Source organism: Syngnathus typhle, linkage group LG8 (genome assembly GCF_033458585.1).
Source record: "Syngnathus typhle isolate RoL2023-S1 ecotype Sweden linkage group LG8, RoL_Styp_1.0, whole genome shotgun sequence".
Taxonomy (NCBI): domain Eukaryota; kingdom Metazoa; phylum Chordata; class Actinopteri; order Syngnathiformes; family Syngnathidae; genus Syngnathus; species Syngnathus typhle.
This window is the reverse complement of record NC_083745.1, coordinates 2,702,612-2,719,673: the sequence shown is the minus strand read 5'-3', so window position 1 is coordinate 2,719,673 and position 17,062 is coordinate 2,702,612. Positions and strand designations below refer to the sequence as shown.

Here is a 17,062-nt window from a genome sequence, read left to right as displayed (position 1 = left end):
CCATGAAAACAATTTTTGAGAAATGTATGTTTTCCTTTTCTAAAGCCCATCTTTCTTCGGGGAAAAGGTGCTATTGAATAGTCATATTTCTGAAGGGGGTGGCAATTCATTCAAGACAGATGCCCTTTGTCTTGAATAAATTGCCACCCCCTCCAAAAATACAGATATAAGTCAAACAAGAATCTTAAAGTATTTTTGCGGAACTCCTTCTAAGAAAAGATGCATAAAGTGATAGGAGGAATGTCATCCATCCATTCATCCTCACTAGAATCCAGGGGCGGAGCTACATGGTGGCCAGCCAGGTGTAGCCATGGCCACCTCTTTTTTACACTCTCTGGCCACGACTATATCGTTTCTCAATTTGTGTTTTTTAGATGGAAGAGGGATACCTGCCCTGATATAGTTCTGCACATGAGTGTCTAAAGATGTTTAAAGAATGGAAGCAGGGAAAAATGAGTTGAGGCCTTTTAAAAAAAAAAAGAACTCTATTAGAAACAACATAATATGCAGAACAATACAATAGCATTTACAATAGTTGTTGTGAGAGTCCAGCATGGTTTGCCACCACTTGACAGTATATTTGCTTGCTTCCATATACTTTTCATGTCTTCCCCCCCAGCCTTATTTCTCTTGATTTTTCTCTTGAAGTGGGCACCTTCTTTTTTGGTTTCTTAAGTGTCCAGTCAATTTTATAGACATTGGGCTATTTCTCACACCCGTCTCCCGCCGTGGTCCTGCTCATCCATCAGAGTTTTTTTTTTTTCGAGGAGCGCCACGGAAAGTCTCAACAGTGTCCGAATGGTGGCGGCCACAAACTGGGGCGGGGGCGTGGTCTGTCTTGACTTTTGGGGGAGTCGGGCTCAACACGGAGCCTTGAAGTCAGGCCGGGTGATAATAAACAAGTGGAAGGGGTATCGGAAGTGTGCAGGAAGGAAGATGGTCGGCTTTGCGGTCGGGACGAAGGGGATCCCGTCCCCGTAAATCCGTACGGACGCCTCTGTGTGACAGGACCTTCTGCCGTGCCCTGCGGTTCTGAACACACACACAAAAAGAGCCGGTTAATAATGCCAATCAATGCTAATGCTAACGAGAAGCAGATTGTGAGGGATTTGAAAATCGTGTCAAGAAGGTTTGGTTGGATGATAATATCACGTTCCATGAGACAATTTACAAAGTGCAATTGCAACATTAAAATTTGTGGAAATATTATAGTCTTAAATTTCCGAGAATATAAGTGAATTTTTAATTAAAAATAAGTAGTTAAAAAATAAAAAATATATATACAAATATTTTTTCTCTTGGGTATTTTTTTTGCCAAGCAGTGGATTTTTTTTCATGACAAAAAAGTTTTCTTTTTCTTTGTAATGGTAGTATTTTTTGTTGTGTAAGGGTTGAATTCAAAAAGCGCTAGCAAAGCCTTGGCTGCAGCGTAGTGTTACTATTGACATATGGCAACATTTAATGTATTTGCGGCATTTCTCTTTTAATAGCTTTGAAAGTCGGATTTAAGAACGACATAACCTATTTAAGGCCTCACACTTTGTAAAATCCCATTTAAGACGGTTTTCCTGTTCTTAAAAGGTCACCTGTGCTACCAAAGCAGAGCATGTAAATGTGGCAATAAAAGAAAAATCCATCTTTTGCACGCTTAACAAGAACACGCTGACTACGAAAGTCGATGCGTGTGAAGTCAATGGATGCCGAGTCCCAATAAAGAGCTTGAAGGAGCACAAATTGCTAATAAGGTTTTTCGCTAATAAGCAAATCAATACGCAAGGCTTCAAGACTTCCCGCGTTGGGGTCCGCAGGGGCCGAATCAAGGGGGACGAGCGTTCACGTGGACAATACGGAGGGAGCAGGGGCGGCACGCCCTTCGTTAACAGTAAAAGTTCATCCAACAGAAAGGGAAGTTAATGGCGGGGAGGAGGCGGGGGCGCATCTCGACCCCTCGGCCCGAGGGTTAACAAATTTGCGCTTAATGATTGCAGCCGGGGGACAAAAGCGTCTCCAGCCGAGATGGGGGACGGACATTTGATGGGGGGGCTTCACCGGCGCCGATCGCTCACGCGGTCACACACACGTTTGGATCAAGGAAAATGAAAAATCAGCAAATGCTAAACTCCCAAACTTTTATTTAAAAAGCACAATGGATGAAATGGCTTTGTTTGGACTTGGTGAAAGAACTGCGTGTTTGAGTAAGTTCGCAAAAGTCTGACATGTTTTTAGCAAGCATCCATATTTTATTTTGTATAAGAAAACCAAATTTGGCTCCCGAATGTCTTCGGCGATGGCAAACGGGGCCAAAGGTGACATGCGAGTCACCTCGGTGGCGTTCAAAGAGCGTGCGTGGGGAGGGGGGGGTGTCTTCTGCTTGGCTTGTCCGACTTCATGCATGCTGACAGGTGTATTGTTTCACAAGGAGGGGGCTCCAACTGGACCGTCACCAAGCAACACTAATTGGCTCGAACGTGGCAATGAAGACCACGACGAAGAAGAAGCAGAAGAAGCTAATGAAAAACGCTTGGAATACATAATGACCCCCCCCCCCCCACTCCATCATCATACGCTATTAATTTAATTGCTCACAAAAGACTTTCATCGTTTAATTGACCTAGAAAAGACGCCACCAATACAAGCTGATGAAGCTGTCAGACTCCCACCCCCCCTTTTCATCCTCCCTTTGGTCCGTTCCATCGTGCCCCCCCCCCCCTCCTCGTCATTGACTCTCCCTCCCCGTCTCCCTCCATGTTTCTTGCTCATCTTGACTGGGCCGGGATTCCTCTGGTGGCCCAATTACGGGATTGAGCAGGCAAATTGAGGCTGTTTAAAGCGGGGTCTGCTGGGAAGGCGAGCAGCTGCTACCAGGGAGGAGGAGGGACGTTTGACTTGGACACGCCCAACACGCACGCACACAAAATCTCGACAGCATATCCGTAAATACATCTCCTCACGATGAGACTCTTTGTTTTTTTTTGGGGGGGGGGAATAGCGGCACACTCCACGTAGGGGTTAATGGCGTCCATTTTGGTAAACTGAATAAGTCAAATCCATTGGTCACACCTCCGCTGACGGCATATTTAATTTGGATCGAGTCAATTAGGCCCCGTTAAGCTCCATAGCCTGCTGGCTACCTCCTCCTCCTCCATTTTTCGTACTAGTTTGCACCCCCCCCCCTCCTTCCCTGTGCCAGCAGTAATCCTATTACCGTATGCACATACAGTATACATCGGCGTGCACAAAAACATTTTATGTTTAAATTTGCCAGACGCTCTGGTGTGCGCTTTCTAAACATGAGACGACCCTAGCGACCCCTCGGCGTATCCCGTACACGTACAGTATGTCCCGGAATGACGTGGGAGGCCATTTGGCCCCGAGACAAGCGAGGGAGGGAGGGAGGAAGGAAGGTAGTGATGGAGAGAGAGAAAAAAGAAAATAAGAGATTGGAGGGGGAAAAAAAAGGGTCAAGTCAACAATTTTCTTGACGATATTTTATGTGCTTCCACTAAACAAGGCATTGTCATTAATATTATGTTTGTAGAGTATAAGTTAAGCAGCAAAATATTTGGGCGGCCATTTTGTCACTTACTACTCACTAGTGCCAAACCTCACCTGTTTTTTGGAGTTTGGACTTCTTTGCAAAAATAATCCTCACTTATTTTTTTGTGCAAACAGTAAAAAATGAAAATATATGTAAGTATTAGATGGCAGACTTACGTTCGCGTCACTGCTGCGATTGTTCACCCCCGGGGTGGGGGCGGGGCTACATGTAGTGCCACTGACCTTCCATGCCCATGTTCATACCCATGCCGCCCATTGGTCCTGTGAAACAGCACATTCAAACCAGTCAGTGTGTTCCCATGCTCCGATGTCAACACCCCATGATGTCATATGCTATGATGTCACACTACGTTGTCATCCCGACGAGTGTTGCGTGGCACACGACCACGCCGTTGCGTACGACAAAGCGAAGATGATGTCATCGCTCTGTGATGTCACATGACAATGTTGTCACCCTGAAGAATGACATCATACTATGACGCCATGCTATGGATGATGTCATGCTATGAAGTCATGCTATTTTAGGAGCTGCCGCATCTCCATCGTCTTGAAGATGCCATCTGCATTTTGTATATAGCTGCACGATGGCAGGTGAACGACGACAGAACGAGAACATCAAATTCCTCACCGGGTGGTCTGATTCCCATGTGCTGCTGGCCGTCCATGACGAAGCCCCCCATCGGCTGGCCATCTGGGTTATAGGGAGCTCCTTGACTTACTGCGTGTGTATATGGAGGAGATCAGGGAGGGGGGGGGGGGCAGAGTGATCAATTAGCGTTTGTAATTAAGGCTGAGTGCCCGAAGCAGGGTCATCTGTTGACCACTGCACGCAAGAGCGGGAGATGGAGCGGAGAGCCCGTTGTCTTGTAACGGACTTTTTATACCGCTAAGCTCCTGGTGGGCTTTAATGAGGTTTGAATGGCGCACACATGCAACATACACTGCATTAAAAAGAATATGGATATATAGTATATATATATATATATATATATACACACACACATTCACATAGGCAGTAGTTCATTAAACAACTTTGTGGACAGCGTGTACATTAGCAGCCAGTTTCAATTAGTTCCAGTCTGCAGGATGGAGACAGACATGAGCAATGGCTGCAGGAGAATCCATACATTGATTCCCGTCATAGGAAATAATGGAAGCAAGTTTTGGGTGACTTTTGGCCTGTATTTTCTCCACAAAATTTCCGTCAAATTCCAGTGAGTTTTTGTTGCTACTCTTATTTTCCTGCCACCCCCGCTCATATTTGTTGTTGGTTTTTAATTTTGCTCTCTTTTCTTTCTTTATCCATTCCAAGGTCCTCTAACAGATTCAAAAAGGATATAATTGTCTTTTTGTGCGTGCGTGTTTTGCTTTGTTTTTTTTGGTCTATTCTCAGGTGAGCCACCCAAGTTCTAACAGGTGTTGTTGTTGTCTTTGGCTTTTTATAGTTTTTCTCTAATTATTCCAAGGTACAAATAGGTGCTGCTGCTATTTTTTCCCCTCGCTGTTTTATCTCCTTGTTTACTTCAGATTCCAACAGGTGTTGTTGTCGTTTCCAAATAAATCAATGAAACATATTAGGTTGATTCTGTTTCTTTGTTTATGGTGTACATTTATTTCCCAAAATGGACTTTGTTGCATTTTTAATGTAAACAGCTGACCGCAGAACACAAAGTGCGCACGTCATAAATCGAGGAGGGCAACTAAGTGCAACCCGAGAACGCTTGGCCCATTGTGACGCCCTCATAGAAATCCACTTAGCTCCCACTGAGGCCGTCAGTGGGTCAACTGGAGCAGAAGCAAGATCTCGGCCCCTCTGGATGCCTTTGAACTTTACTGCGGCCCCTAATACCGCCCTGACCTTTCACCCCTATTACAGGTAATAAAGTTTACAGCAGCCTAAACTAAGCCGTGTAAAGGGGAGTGGGGGGGGGGGGGAATAACCGCTCCCTAAAACGGCCACAAATGGGGACAAGCTGACGGGGGCGAGTTGCCCAAGGAGGTCTGGAGCCAAAAAGCCAAACGAGCACAACAACTTTAAAGGACTTGCCTGCGCGGTTCGACTGGTCGATCATAGGCTGCACTATTCTCCTCCTGGCGTTGATGAACCTGGAGGAGGAAAGGGAGGGGAACAAGATTAAAAGGGGCGACCTTGAAAAGCTTGTAAGTCAAGATGAAAACACGCATTGCGATGTAAGAAACAGTCAAAATCGAGAACATCTAGAAAACGTTTCTGTTTTTTTAAATGCACAACGTTTAATTAAGAGTGGAAAAGGAGCAAAGCAACAGGTGGCGCTATTACGCCCAACCGTTCCTGACAATAACAAAGACAAATTTAGGAAAGGGGGAATCGAAGCAATGGACTGATAGTGAAGTGGGGTTAATCCCGAGTCAAGGATTAACATATTTGGGCCTTTCAATTGAGGCGGGAGAAACATATGACGTCTCCCAGCCAGGCACTGAACAAATTCATTTATTAGAATGGTTAAATTATTCCACAGTAATAAATCTTTTGGGATTTTGTTTTTGTATTGCAGTAACCGCAGAAAAGATATTGTAGTCAATAAAAAAAAAGATTCCATATATGATATAAAAATAATTTCAATGACTTTACAATGCATTAATATAATTTATATTTTTACACAGCTTGTTTTAGTTTAGTTTGAATTATCATTTGCATCATTATAAAATGAAATGGTTCCCCCGCAAAAAAGTCAATACAAAAACAAAATGTGTTTCTTCTTGAACATACAGAAGACAATTCATCTTTTAAATTGAAAACTACATCCAATGACGGAGAACTAGTCATGTGACAGCCGGAGAATCATAAATAAAAATAGAATTTAAACGCTAATAAAAGCGCCTGTGTTTAAATCTGCTGTTTGTTCATTCTCAGCGCCTCACTCACAAAAACACACGCACGCACGCACACACACTGACCCGCTGTGACCTAACCCCTGGTGAATCGACCCTTTGACCAGTGCAATGACCCCGAGGAGAGCTCGGCCTCTCGGGGATTTGGGGACTTGATTTATGTGTTCCTGCTGTTGCCCCCAACGGACTCTTGCATTTCACGTCTTAAAAGGGGAGCATTAGCCAAAACTAAGGAAACAAAAAGTCCCCAAGAAAAGGGAGCATTTAAAGGGCCCCATCCCGGAGAGCAGCGGGAGCAGAGAAGCAAAACAAAAGTTTGACCCCTCATTACCGGAGGGACGTGTCTCCTTTTGGATACAAAAGTGCCGGCAAATTAACAGAAAAAACAAACGCGAGATGACACAAGATTAGGCGCCGTTTAGGCTCCAAATAAATAATAATAATAAAAAAAAAGCTGCACTTTGAGTTATTGGGTCGAGTTATTAGCGTTTTGTGTTTTATGACGAGTCATCAAACTTGGCCGCTGTGTTCCACCCACACGCAAAAACAAATCATCCTGGTAATTTTGTGTCGCCCATTTGTCTCGTGTACATGCTTCAAATTTGGTAGCAAGATAAAAAATCCTGAATTGATTATTTTGTTTGTCTTTGACGGCTTTGAGCCAATTTGCCAAACATGTTTTTTTTTTTTAGGATAAACGTGCCTACCACGTTTCATGTTGCAATCTGAATTTTGGTGGGAGAGGTTCGCTTCGAAAGATCCTCCTGGAAATGCCACTGAATTCAATTAAAACGGCAGATTTTTAGTGTCTGGGTTGAAATTTAAAAATATTTTTTGAAGGAACCGAACCAAAATGGCAGACTACAAATGTCTTCTGACTTTTCAGACATGGCTTCCAGAAACTTTTTTTTCACTACCATTTACTACTTATGATAGATGTCTTCCAAATTTCATCTTGCTTAGTCAAACTGGCTTTAGCAAGAATCCCAAAGGGGGGGGGGGGGCTATGTTTGGAACTTTGTTGGAATAAAATGTGGGGAATTCTGCGTCTGTTTTCGGGGTGTGAGGACAGCAAGGGAGGAATGCGAGAATGGACTGACATGGCAGAGCACCATCAAATGAGGGAACGTCTGGAGTTTTATCACCAACACCCCCCCCTACCCCCAACCAGCCCTCCCTGATGGGGGCCTGTTTCGCTGGGGGAGATATGGGAGCGTCAAAGAGCATTCCTCTAACTCCTCTCCTCTGCGGGCCCTTTACAGAAGGTCAAACGTGGGCCAGTGCTGGCTAACAGTTGACCTCCTACCCCGCCCCCCTCTCCCATATATGTTTTAAAGCCTCTTTTTTATATTCTTTCCTGCGACACGTCCACAAACACACTGATGCAAGACGGAGGAGCTTTTGGCAAGGTGGGCTTCTTAGAAAGCTGAGTGTTTGTTCATCCTAGATTGTGTGGAGATGATTTGACGGTATCGTGCTGCTTTGCACAATGATATCGATATCACGAAATCTTGCCGTTGGAAGCGTTCCAAAGCTTACGTGATGAGAGTTGTCAATGATATTGATAACATCACAATACTTTTCTTCTATCATAACCGGATGTTGCTTAGAATTTTGAAAAGAATATAAATATTGGAGACGTTGCCTCCATCACTGTAATTTGCCAACAATACCAAAAGCCTTTAATGTATTTGCTTTTGGGGCTGTTTTATCATTCCTTATCATGCCTCCCTTCTCTGGTGGAAAGTGGCGGTCCGGTTTTGACTCATACTGGACACCCCACCCCCCTTCCCCCGCCCACTCCCTCCTCCTGCCAGCTTCCTGTCCCCGACGTGCCCGTATCTGAGGCCAGATGCACCATGGGGCCTGGAACAAAGGAGAAAATGCCTCTCATAATAGCGGCCGGGGGAACGAGAGGGAGAATGACGGACAAAAAAAAAAAAAGGAAAGCAGACACTCTCACTGCGAGCGTTAACAAGCCGCGCCGAATGAGAAGGCGAGGAGTAAACGGCCAGCTCCTCTTTCACCTTCGCACGACCCCCCGAGCCAACCGCACATGCCCGTTGTTTACGGCCTCCCCCAAGGCAAAAAAAAAAAACACAATGAGGCTCACTATTCAAGTGCAGCCACAATAGTTGGGCTATTTTGGCCCAAAACGTGGTGAGAGGGGGTGACCCCAAATAAAAATGGAATCCCGTAGCCTCGTCGTGGGAGCAAAGCGCCTGGAGTTTGGAGTCCCAGCAGGGGCACACACACAAACACACACACACATGCTGTCCATGTGTTGCGCCACAACTAAGAACGCCATGCGGTCTTTGTTGATGCGCCTCCAGAATACAGAGAGACCTCAACGTTTCAAGGCCTTCAAAGTGTGTACAACTTGGAGAAACACCAACATTTTCGGAAGGGGGGGGGGGGGGGGGTAGGGTTGGTAATACGCCTGGAAGCTGTGGCGCATACTTCAACGTAGCTCCACTTTTTGCCTTTTGGTACCACGGCAAGGTAATAAAAAAAAAAAATGTGAAGAACTAAACTTACTAAAGTACTTCATGTATCAAAAGGAGCAGCACAATGTGAAGCAAATAATAAGGAAACATTTTTTTTTAACGAAAATATTACGAAAAAAAAAAAAAAATTGTGTTAAAAACACCTTCTAAACTTCTAAACAGCCCAATTCGAAATGTGGAAATTGGCAGTTAGTTTACAGAACTTTCTTTTTCCCATTATTTCCTATGAGGGAATTTAATTACTTTGGAATCCAAACAAATCAGATTGTGTTTGACTTTTGCACCAATTTCTCATCGCCGGTCTACAAAGAGACTGGAACTGAGTGCGACTGCCAAGATAATGTCCTATTCTCATGACATCACACACACATGTACTACGCACGCATGCACGGGCGCGCACAGGTGTACGTGCGGCGCACGTGAAATGGCCAATTAAAAGCAAGAAATTGTCTTTTTCATCAGCTGCCTCGGCGCTGTGACCGATCGGGGAGGTAATTTAATAACGAGCTGGTGGAAAGATGCAGATTGGAGATACAAAAGGTTACGCGGCAAGCCCTCTCATTTAAATTCACCAAACACACACACACACTGAGCAGGACTTATTTGGTCTATTTGGACGCACGCCAACAGAGGTGCAATATGCATATTCAAAATCTCGGAGAGCTGAAAATAACCGTTCGCCGCGGCGTGCACACTCCCGTCGGCTGCCATTCAAGGTGATTTAAGAGAGCGAAAAGGAGAAGGCAAAGACTCGGCATGGGTTCTTATCGTGGGCTCGTCAGCGCGCGGATGACATCCATTGTTTGCTCCTCAAACCGCAATTAACGCCTTGCCCACATGTGCTTCCTGCTCGTGCATTAAACTCGCAAACTAACAGTAAACCGGTTAGACCTTTATACTGCCGGGAAAAAGGGGATGATTTATTTGCATAATAGCAGCCGCACATGACAGGATTTAGTAGCGCGCTGTTGAAATACAAACATTAACAAAGTGTAAGAAACCAGATAATCAGTCATACTTTATCGTCAGGGACAAATATGAATTGGCAGCAAAATATACTTGGCCAGAACATAAATCACTGTCAGGGGTGTAACACACACATAACAAGGTAAAGAATAACTTAAAAGCAGTACTTTTTTTTTTTTTTCGCCGCCATGAATATCATCATGAACAAAGATATTAATAATATCCAGTATTTGTGATTTCTTGATAAGTAACGCTGGCATAAACAAAAGAAACATCTATCGGTTTTTTTGGCAGATTGATTAACAACATAATGGAGGGAAAATGAGATGAGACACTTTGGCAATATTATGCGATCATTAGCAACACTGCTAAAACTGCGCGCACACGTTGATAAAAAAAAAAATGCTTTCTTCGAACACGATCTTCAGCTTGTGTCGACTTGCCTCAAACACGGAGGTGTTTGCCCTACAGCATCCCTTCCGGCGCCTCATAACTTCCCTACCTGTTTTACTTTGCGATCACAAAACACCACCTTGAGGCTACACCAGCTTTTCTCTTCATTTGCCTCAAAAATGTCTCCTGTAACTGTTTGTGTGCCATGTGGATAAAATGCCCCAAAAGGTTACAGCTAACATGTTGATGCTGCGTCTATATACAGTGCAATATGAGAATGACATCATGTTGTGAATTTGTTATTGGGATTACCATGGCGACCAAAACTGGGCACTTGCCTAACTGCAATCAAGTGGTGTGCGTGTGTGTGTGTGTCAAGCGAAGACGTGCTGACATTTGTGGGGCGTAGCACTCATCCATTCAGTTTCCTGTTTGTTTTCCGGACTATTCCGAATGGGCCGGAGCTAGCCAATTTTTCCGTCATTCAAAACAAGTGTAGAATTTCTTGTATAAAAATGAATTGAAATTAATATGACATGAAATAATAGTATAAAATAATATCATTTTCGGTCCACAGAAAGTGGCAACATGGCCAGCAGGATTTGGACTTTTTCCTTCAGAGTCTTAATTCCTCTTTAAGCAGCTGGCTGTCATGAACACAAACATGCGTCTTTGGACATACATGTGTGTTTGGGGTTGCCCAACTTGTCTTCCCACTCAGTAAACCAGTTTAGCATTCGTTTCACTCCACTTCCAATGGACGCCAAACTCAGGCATGGAGTGTGTGTTTGCTAAGTGTGTATCTTCTATGTGTGTGTATGCGAGGGCGGGGGGGATTAGTTGACCCTCACAGCCGATCTCACTTTAAAGCCCCTTTTAAATTTCACACTTTTCTTATGTTTCCCCGCACCGCATGCACGTAATCCTCCGCCTACTGTTAGCAGGAGTTGGATCCAACTGTGTGTGTGTGCATGAGATATTGCTCGCATGTATAAACACAGCCAGCAAGGCCTCCTGACTAATAACAGCCTGGCATGAGCCCAGTCAGGTGACCCCTGCCTCACCTCGCAACAAGTCTGCTTGTTAAATCTGTGCACTTTCGTGTGAGTGTTCGCAGTCCGCAGGTAACCCGCTCTACCTCCGTCTATGACAAGCAAGATGGCGACAGTGAAATTGGTCATAGCTCCCCCAGATGAATGTAGAAAGCGGACTTAGTCGCAGAGGCCGTGCTAAACAGCGTCGTTATTAATAGCGCAAGGAAAACGACAGTATTGGTTTTAATACGCGTGCATGAATTGATAATTCACGGCCAGGCTGTGAGCCGGCGGGCTGGCGCGCCATGAAGATGGAGATGATTTATGAGTCGTGAGGAGGAGAAGAATTCATAACACACACAGACACACTCTTGCGCATATGCATACTATTGTCTTTCTATCTTTGTGTGTCACACTTTTCTAACGCAGTTCTTCCAAGAGTGGACATTTTGATGTTCCCCCAACAAAAATATGCGAGTATGTAGACTGACCCAACTTAACTAGAAGTAGGCATCCTCTCATTCCAACACACGCAAGTAAGCCTGAACTCAATGACCGGACTCACCGGACCAGTTGTTTGCACACTGGTCTCGACAACGTGTCCTTTTCACAATCATTGTTATTGTCGGGCGTGATAGCATCAGCCGGGCCGAGGGATTCCCCGGGAGGCGATGTCGAATCCTGATAAACCAGAAGTCACGCTTTTTTTTTTTTTAATACAGTAAGACGACAGAAATGTAATAAAACCTGCTCCTCTTCTCTCTTATGACGCCCATCCATTACCAAGACATTTACCGTCAACAACCCTTTCTAAGAAGACAAGTACAAAGAATGGACAAAAGTATTGGGTCACGCTTGGTGGAGAACTGATCAACGCTGTGTGCAACTGTGTACATAATGAGAGGTTCTGGTCCTTCCAGAAACGCCATGATGGGCCCCTCCCGGCTTAAGTAGCCTGCGCTCGCTTTCACCCGGCTCTTAAGATGTTGCTAAAAGCGGCCTTATTGACCAAACAATGGCTCAAACGCCGCCTTTTAAAGGGCCGTGATTAAATTGCGCCCAGGAAGGAGAAACCTGATGACCCTCGCATTGATTTTTACATCAGCGGAGCGTGTAAGCGCAACTTAGGGAAAATCTCCTCGGCTCGTATGTGCGTTTGTTACAATACAAGCGCGGCTTCCTGGTGTGCGAGTGCGTCCCCGCCGCACGTGCCTCATGACACAGAGGAGATGAGAATAATGACAGCATGAGAAATACTCGCGTGCGTAAGGGGAAAAGAACGTCTGAGTGTAATTAAGACGATTGGCTACAGTCGACATTATTGTGGGAAACGCATTACCGGGAGCGGTGAAGTCATCATCGCTCACGCCGCCTTTCTTAGTCGTACACTGTATTTTCAATTATTTTCTCAGGGATTTCGCTTTGAATAATCCCCCCCCAAAATATTTTCAAACTGTAGTCGGTCAAGAAGCTAAACCGTCAGTTAGGCCAGCGACTGATCACATGACTGACTGCAGGTCCCCTTAAGGACAAGGTGGTGGTGTAAAGTGTTCCTCCCTCCCCTCCCTGTTCAAAGGGGGAAACCTCCCCGGTGCCAATAATTCATGAGCGAGCTGCGCCCCTTGCCGGCCTTTAGCATTTCTTATTTAATCTGCCGAGCTTTGCGACTGCCGCCGCCTCATCAATAATACACAGCGACGTGTGTTAACACATCTACGCGGCGCCCGAGTGCACGTGAGGGACATGGCGAGCCAGGATGTGTCATAGTTTAAGTTACTTCAATAACATCTTGCCGATCCGAAGACGCTTGATGATTTCATATTCTTTGTCTATTCTGGTGTCTTGGGATTAAAGTGGTTTGATGTGAAAGGATTTTTTTTTCTTTTGGCAACAAGCGCATTATTTGGATTTAGAGACCGCGAGGTTAATGCTAATACATAAAGCGAAATACCATAACATTAATGCGGCCTGCTTCGTGTACAGTATATCAGAATGTCAGAATTGGTGGTCAAGTGAGTGAATGTGTGTGTGAGTGAGTGGCCGACAGGCAAATTGACTCCACCAAATCAGAGGGTCAGGAGGTAACCATCACCGGGGGTTGCTATGGCGACACCCAATGGCAACAGAGCTTCCAGGGCAGCGCGACAACACCAACATACCAACAAAATGGCAGTGCTCTCTCTCCTTCTCTCTTTCTCACTTGCCTCATGTAACCTCCCTTGCGCTTGCTACTGTTGTGCGCTTTTCTGTCACAGCACATGGAAACACACAACAACAACACACCCAAACACACATTTTTACAATATGAGGAGGCAGTTGGATCCGAGCGTTGGTTTTTACAGCTAATACCTTCTAGATTAACCACCCTCGTGGACGCACGTACCAACGGAGATTACTCTCCCACGATGTACGCATTGTACACACGCCCACCTTGAGGTTGTGCGTCTTTAGCCGTTTGAGAATATGCTAAAAAATCATGAACCTGCTTCATTTCGGTGACTTAATATCTTAAAAGCAAGCTCGAGAATGATGGTTCCGGCTCCAAACGCACGGCTATCAATTGATTTTGACGTCGTTTCAACAGGCTGTTTCAAACCAAAATGGCCGACTTCCTATTGAATTTAAGGCATGGATCGTTGAGTCCACCAAATTTTCTCATCACCCAGCAAAAATGGCGTCGGGGGATAATTTCATGTAATTTTCCAGGGCACGCTACTGAGTGATTTTTTTGGGGGGTTCATCTTCAAGACCACAAAAATAAAAACCTTTTCACCTGCGTTTTGGTGAGCTTTCGGGCATGTTGACGCCTACAAAAGGCAATTCAGGCAGCACACACACCGGCTTTTATCTGTGCTAAAAGAATTGATCCCCTGATGGATTTCAGCGAGGTCACCTGATGTGATAACCTCCACACGGCTTCCCTGGGGTCCTTATTCCACTCCAGTGTGCACGTGTGTGCATGTGCTGAATTCTCCATAGACTGCCTGGCATGCTAATCTACCGCCTGTCTCTGGAGCTCTTCCCGTTGAACAATGGCGGGCATCATGTTAACATCATTAGAGGGATTAATCTCCTCTCCTCCCTCCTTATCTTCTCCTCTTTCCTTCTTTTCATCTCACTTTGGCTCTCCCTCGCTTGCCACGATTCATTTTTTTTACAGATCAAATGGGGGCCACGCTTAGCTGGACCGCGCCGGCCCTTTAATTAGCCGCGGCTAATAACGGCAAGTGTGCGCTGATAGGCATCCATCTGATACGACCGCGTGAAGACGACCCTCTTTCTACCTTTTCCCCTGACGCTACCTCAGGTTAAAAGCCTAGTTTTGAATCAAACTCCACACCCAATTAAAAAAAGAGGCTGCTTCGAGCTAAGCTAACCGGCTAGTGAAGCGTCGTAAGGAATAATATGTTGAATTTCTAAGCAGAAACACCGCAAATCTTCAGAGAAATATTATCTACAGTCAACGATTTAGAGTCAAGGTGTAAAAAGGGAAACAAACCCAAGTCAGACAGACTGAGATTCAAATCAATTGACAGATACATGTAAATAAACATTTTAAGAAAGGCTCGGATTTGGAAAAGTGCCAAGAGAAGCTTGTCGCAAAAACACGAGACCCTCGTTGTACTTTTTTCTAAAGCTAGCTCAGGTTAAAAGCCTGGTTTTGGGTCAACCTTGGCACCTAATTAAAAAAAAAAAAAATCGCTTCAAGCTAAGTCAACCAGCAAGTTGAGAATCTTAATTGAAAAAAAATCTTGAACAGAAAGGCCACAAATCTTCAAAGAAACATCATTAACCGTCAAGAATTTAGGGTAAAGGTAGGAGAAAGTTTGGAAAAAAAAAAATATTCAAATTGGAACAACTTGAAACTACAAAAAAGAATGAATTTCTGAATGATCTGAATTTTAACATGAGCCAATGAAAATGTCGCAGAGACAAGTGGAGCCCAATCAAATATTCACCAACTCCTTTAAAAAAAGGATTTAAATATACGTCATTAAAAACATGAAAACAAGCCCACGTGAACATCGAGCCTGATCCGTGCGTTAATCACCGCAGCTAACTTTCTGCGTGCCCTGATTATCATTCTTTTTTAATGCTTTCCGATGCTTGTTTGACTCTTAATTAGAGCTGCTTTTTGGAAAATGACTTGAGGCCATATCTGTTTAGATTGATCCGCACCAGCGTGATTCCGTAAGCCGTGTGTTTCTGTGTTTGGGAACGGGCAGAGGCGGAGGATGGGGGTGGGTTAGGGGGGGCTGATGTCGGAGTGGCGGCATTAATTCCGATCACCGGCAGCCGGCATGGCCTGAGGGAAGGATGAGATGGTACACGCGTGATGCCGAGTGAGCTTCTCTTACCAGTTGTTGACTTGTAAGATGGTGAGGCCCGTGTCTTGTGCCAGCTGCTTCTTCTGTTCTTCTGACGGGTACGGATGCTTTAGGAAAAAGAAAATATGCACACTTTAGTTTACTTCCCGTCAAGGGAGGGGCTTATTTGATCTGATAGGCTCGAATGCTGCCTCGGTGTTACATCATGAATGGAATTCTCTGATTGTTTGGAAAATGGTTTGATCCGACTGGCCTTAGATTGCCAAATCTAAAGACGTTTTACTTATTAAAAGATCGACAGGAATGTATGCATATATTTGAGCCTGTACCCTTCTGTGTATCATTCTTGATTAGGGAAAATCAATAATAAATTCAAACGTTTTTATATATTTTTTTATTTTAAGAAAAATCATTGATGTATGTTGTATCATCACCCTACCCTAAGGTTCAAATGAATTATTAAACGACTCAAATTAATATTCATGCCCGATATTTGCTGTTCACCTTGAGTGTGACTGGACGGAGAAGTTAAGGAACTTGGCTAAATTTGCACTTGTTTGGATGTTCCTATTAGGAAGTATGAAAAGAAATGTGAAATGACACTTGCTCTTTTTGTATTTCGACATAGAAGAGTACACTAGAGGTCTGTCCTTTCAATTCATATTCAAAACATGACACGTGTGTGAACCGACACAGTGTGAGCTCATACACAAAGACGTGTAAAATTGGTGTGGCGCCAGCATGTTTACTTCTGTTTTTTTAGCCTTTCATGCCACATAATGAACAGGACTGTGTTTTGTTTGAAGGGCAGCAGACAGCAGAGAGGGAAGACTCGCTCTTTTTTTTTTTTTTTCCGCTTCCAGCATTCCCCTTGTCCATGTGATGGGCTGTGGGGAAGGAGGAGGAGCGGGCGGGGGAATACATGGAGGCTAATTCCATGCAGTAAGTTATAATTGCATTGTCGCCTCCAGCCAAAATGCTGTCCACCCTGTTTGTGTATTCGAGCAGCGTGTTTGAGTCACGATAGTTTGCCAACAACATCAATAATACTTATTGGATTTATCAACTCGGACAAACTGATTTCGATCGTCAATGAGCGGTGTGGTGCGTTCAAGTCTAACTGGTTGTGGAGAAAGTCAAGATGAAGACGCTAGAATTTAACGCCAAATGCTAACTATATTTATTTAGTTACGGTCCTTGCCCTTTAACGTCGCATATTTTGTTTGGTATCTTGATATGAGATGTACAGCATGCTTTATATCCGAAAATCGTATTGTGTAAAAATCAGACCGATTCAACCGCAAGTTACGCAATGACGGCAGATACGAGGCGCCGCTCTGCCGCCCGCGTGCTTCACAAGTCATAAAACGCCATTGTTCAGGCTTTTGCTTGCTGTCCATTAATA

The 17,062-nt window shown here is 44.5% G+C and overlaps 1 protein-coding gene across 3 annotated transcripts in view; it reads right to left on the bottom strand.

The window, feature by feature from the left end:
- Nucleotides 1-453: 453 nt before the first annotated feature.
- The window catches only part of LOC133158144 (homeobox protein Meis1), a 53,782-nt gene continuing 37,173 nt past the window's right edge, over nucleotides 454-17,062 (bottom strand). The window contains exons 9-13 of one of the 3 annotated variants that reach the window (XM_061285100.1): nucleotides 15,688-15,764; nucleotides 5,606-5,664; nucleotides 4,187-4,276; nucleotides 3,715-3,819; nucleotides 890-1,032 (exon numbers count right to left, since the gene is read on the bottom strand). In XM_061285100.1, coding sequence (XP_061141084.1) covers nucleotides 3,761-3,819; nucleotides 4,187-4,276; nucleotides 5,606-5,664; nucleotides 15,688-15,764 — 285 coding nt within the window. In that variant the 3' untranslated portion in view covers nucleotides 890-1,032; nucleotides 3,715-3,760. Of the gene's footprint in view, nucleotides 1,033-3,714; nucleotides 3,820-4,186; nucleotides 4,277-5,605; nucleotides 5,665-15,687; nucleotides 15,765-17,062 lie in introns of all 3 variants that reach the window. The other 2 variants (XM_061285099.1, XM_061285097.1) reach the window with 2 other exon arrangements.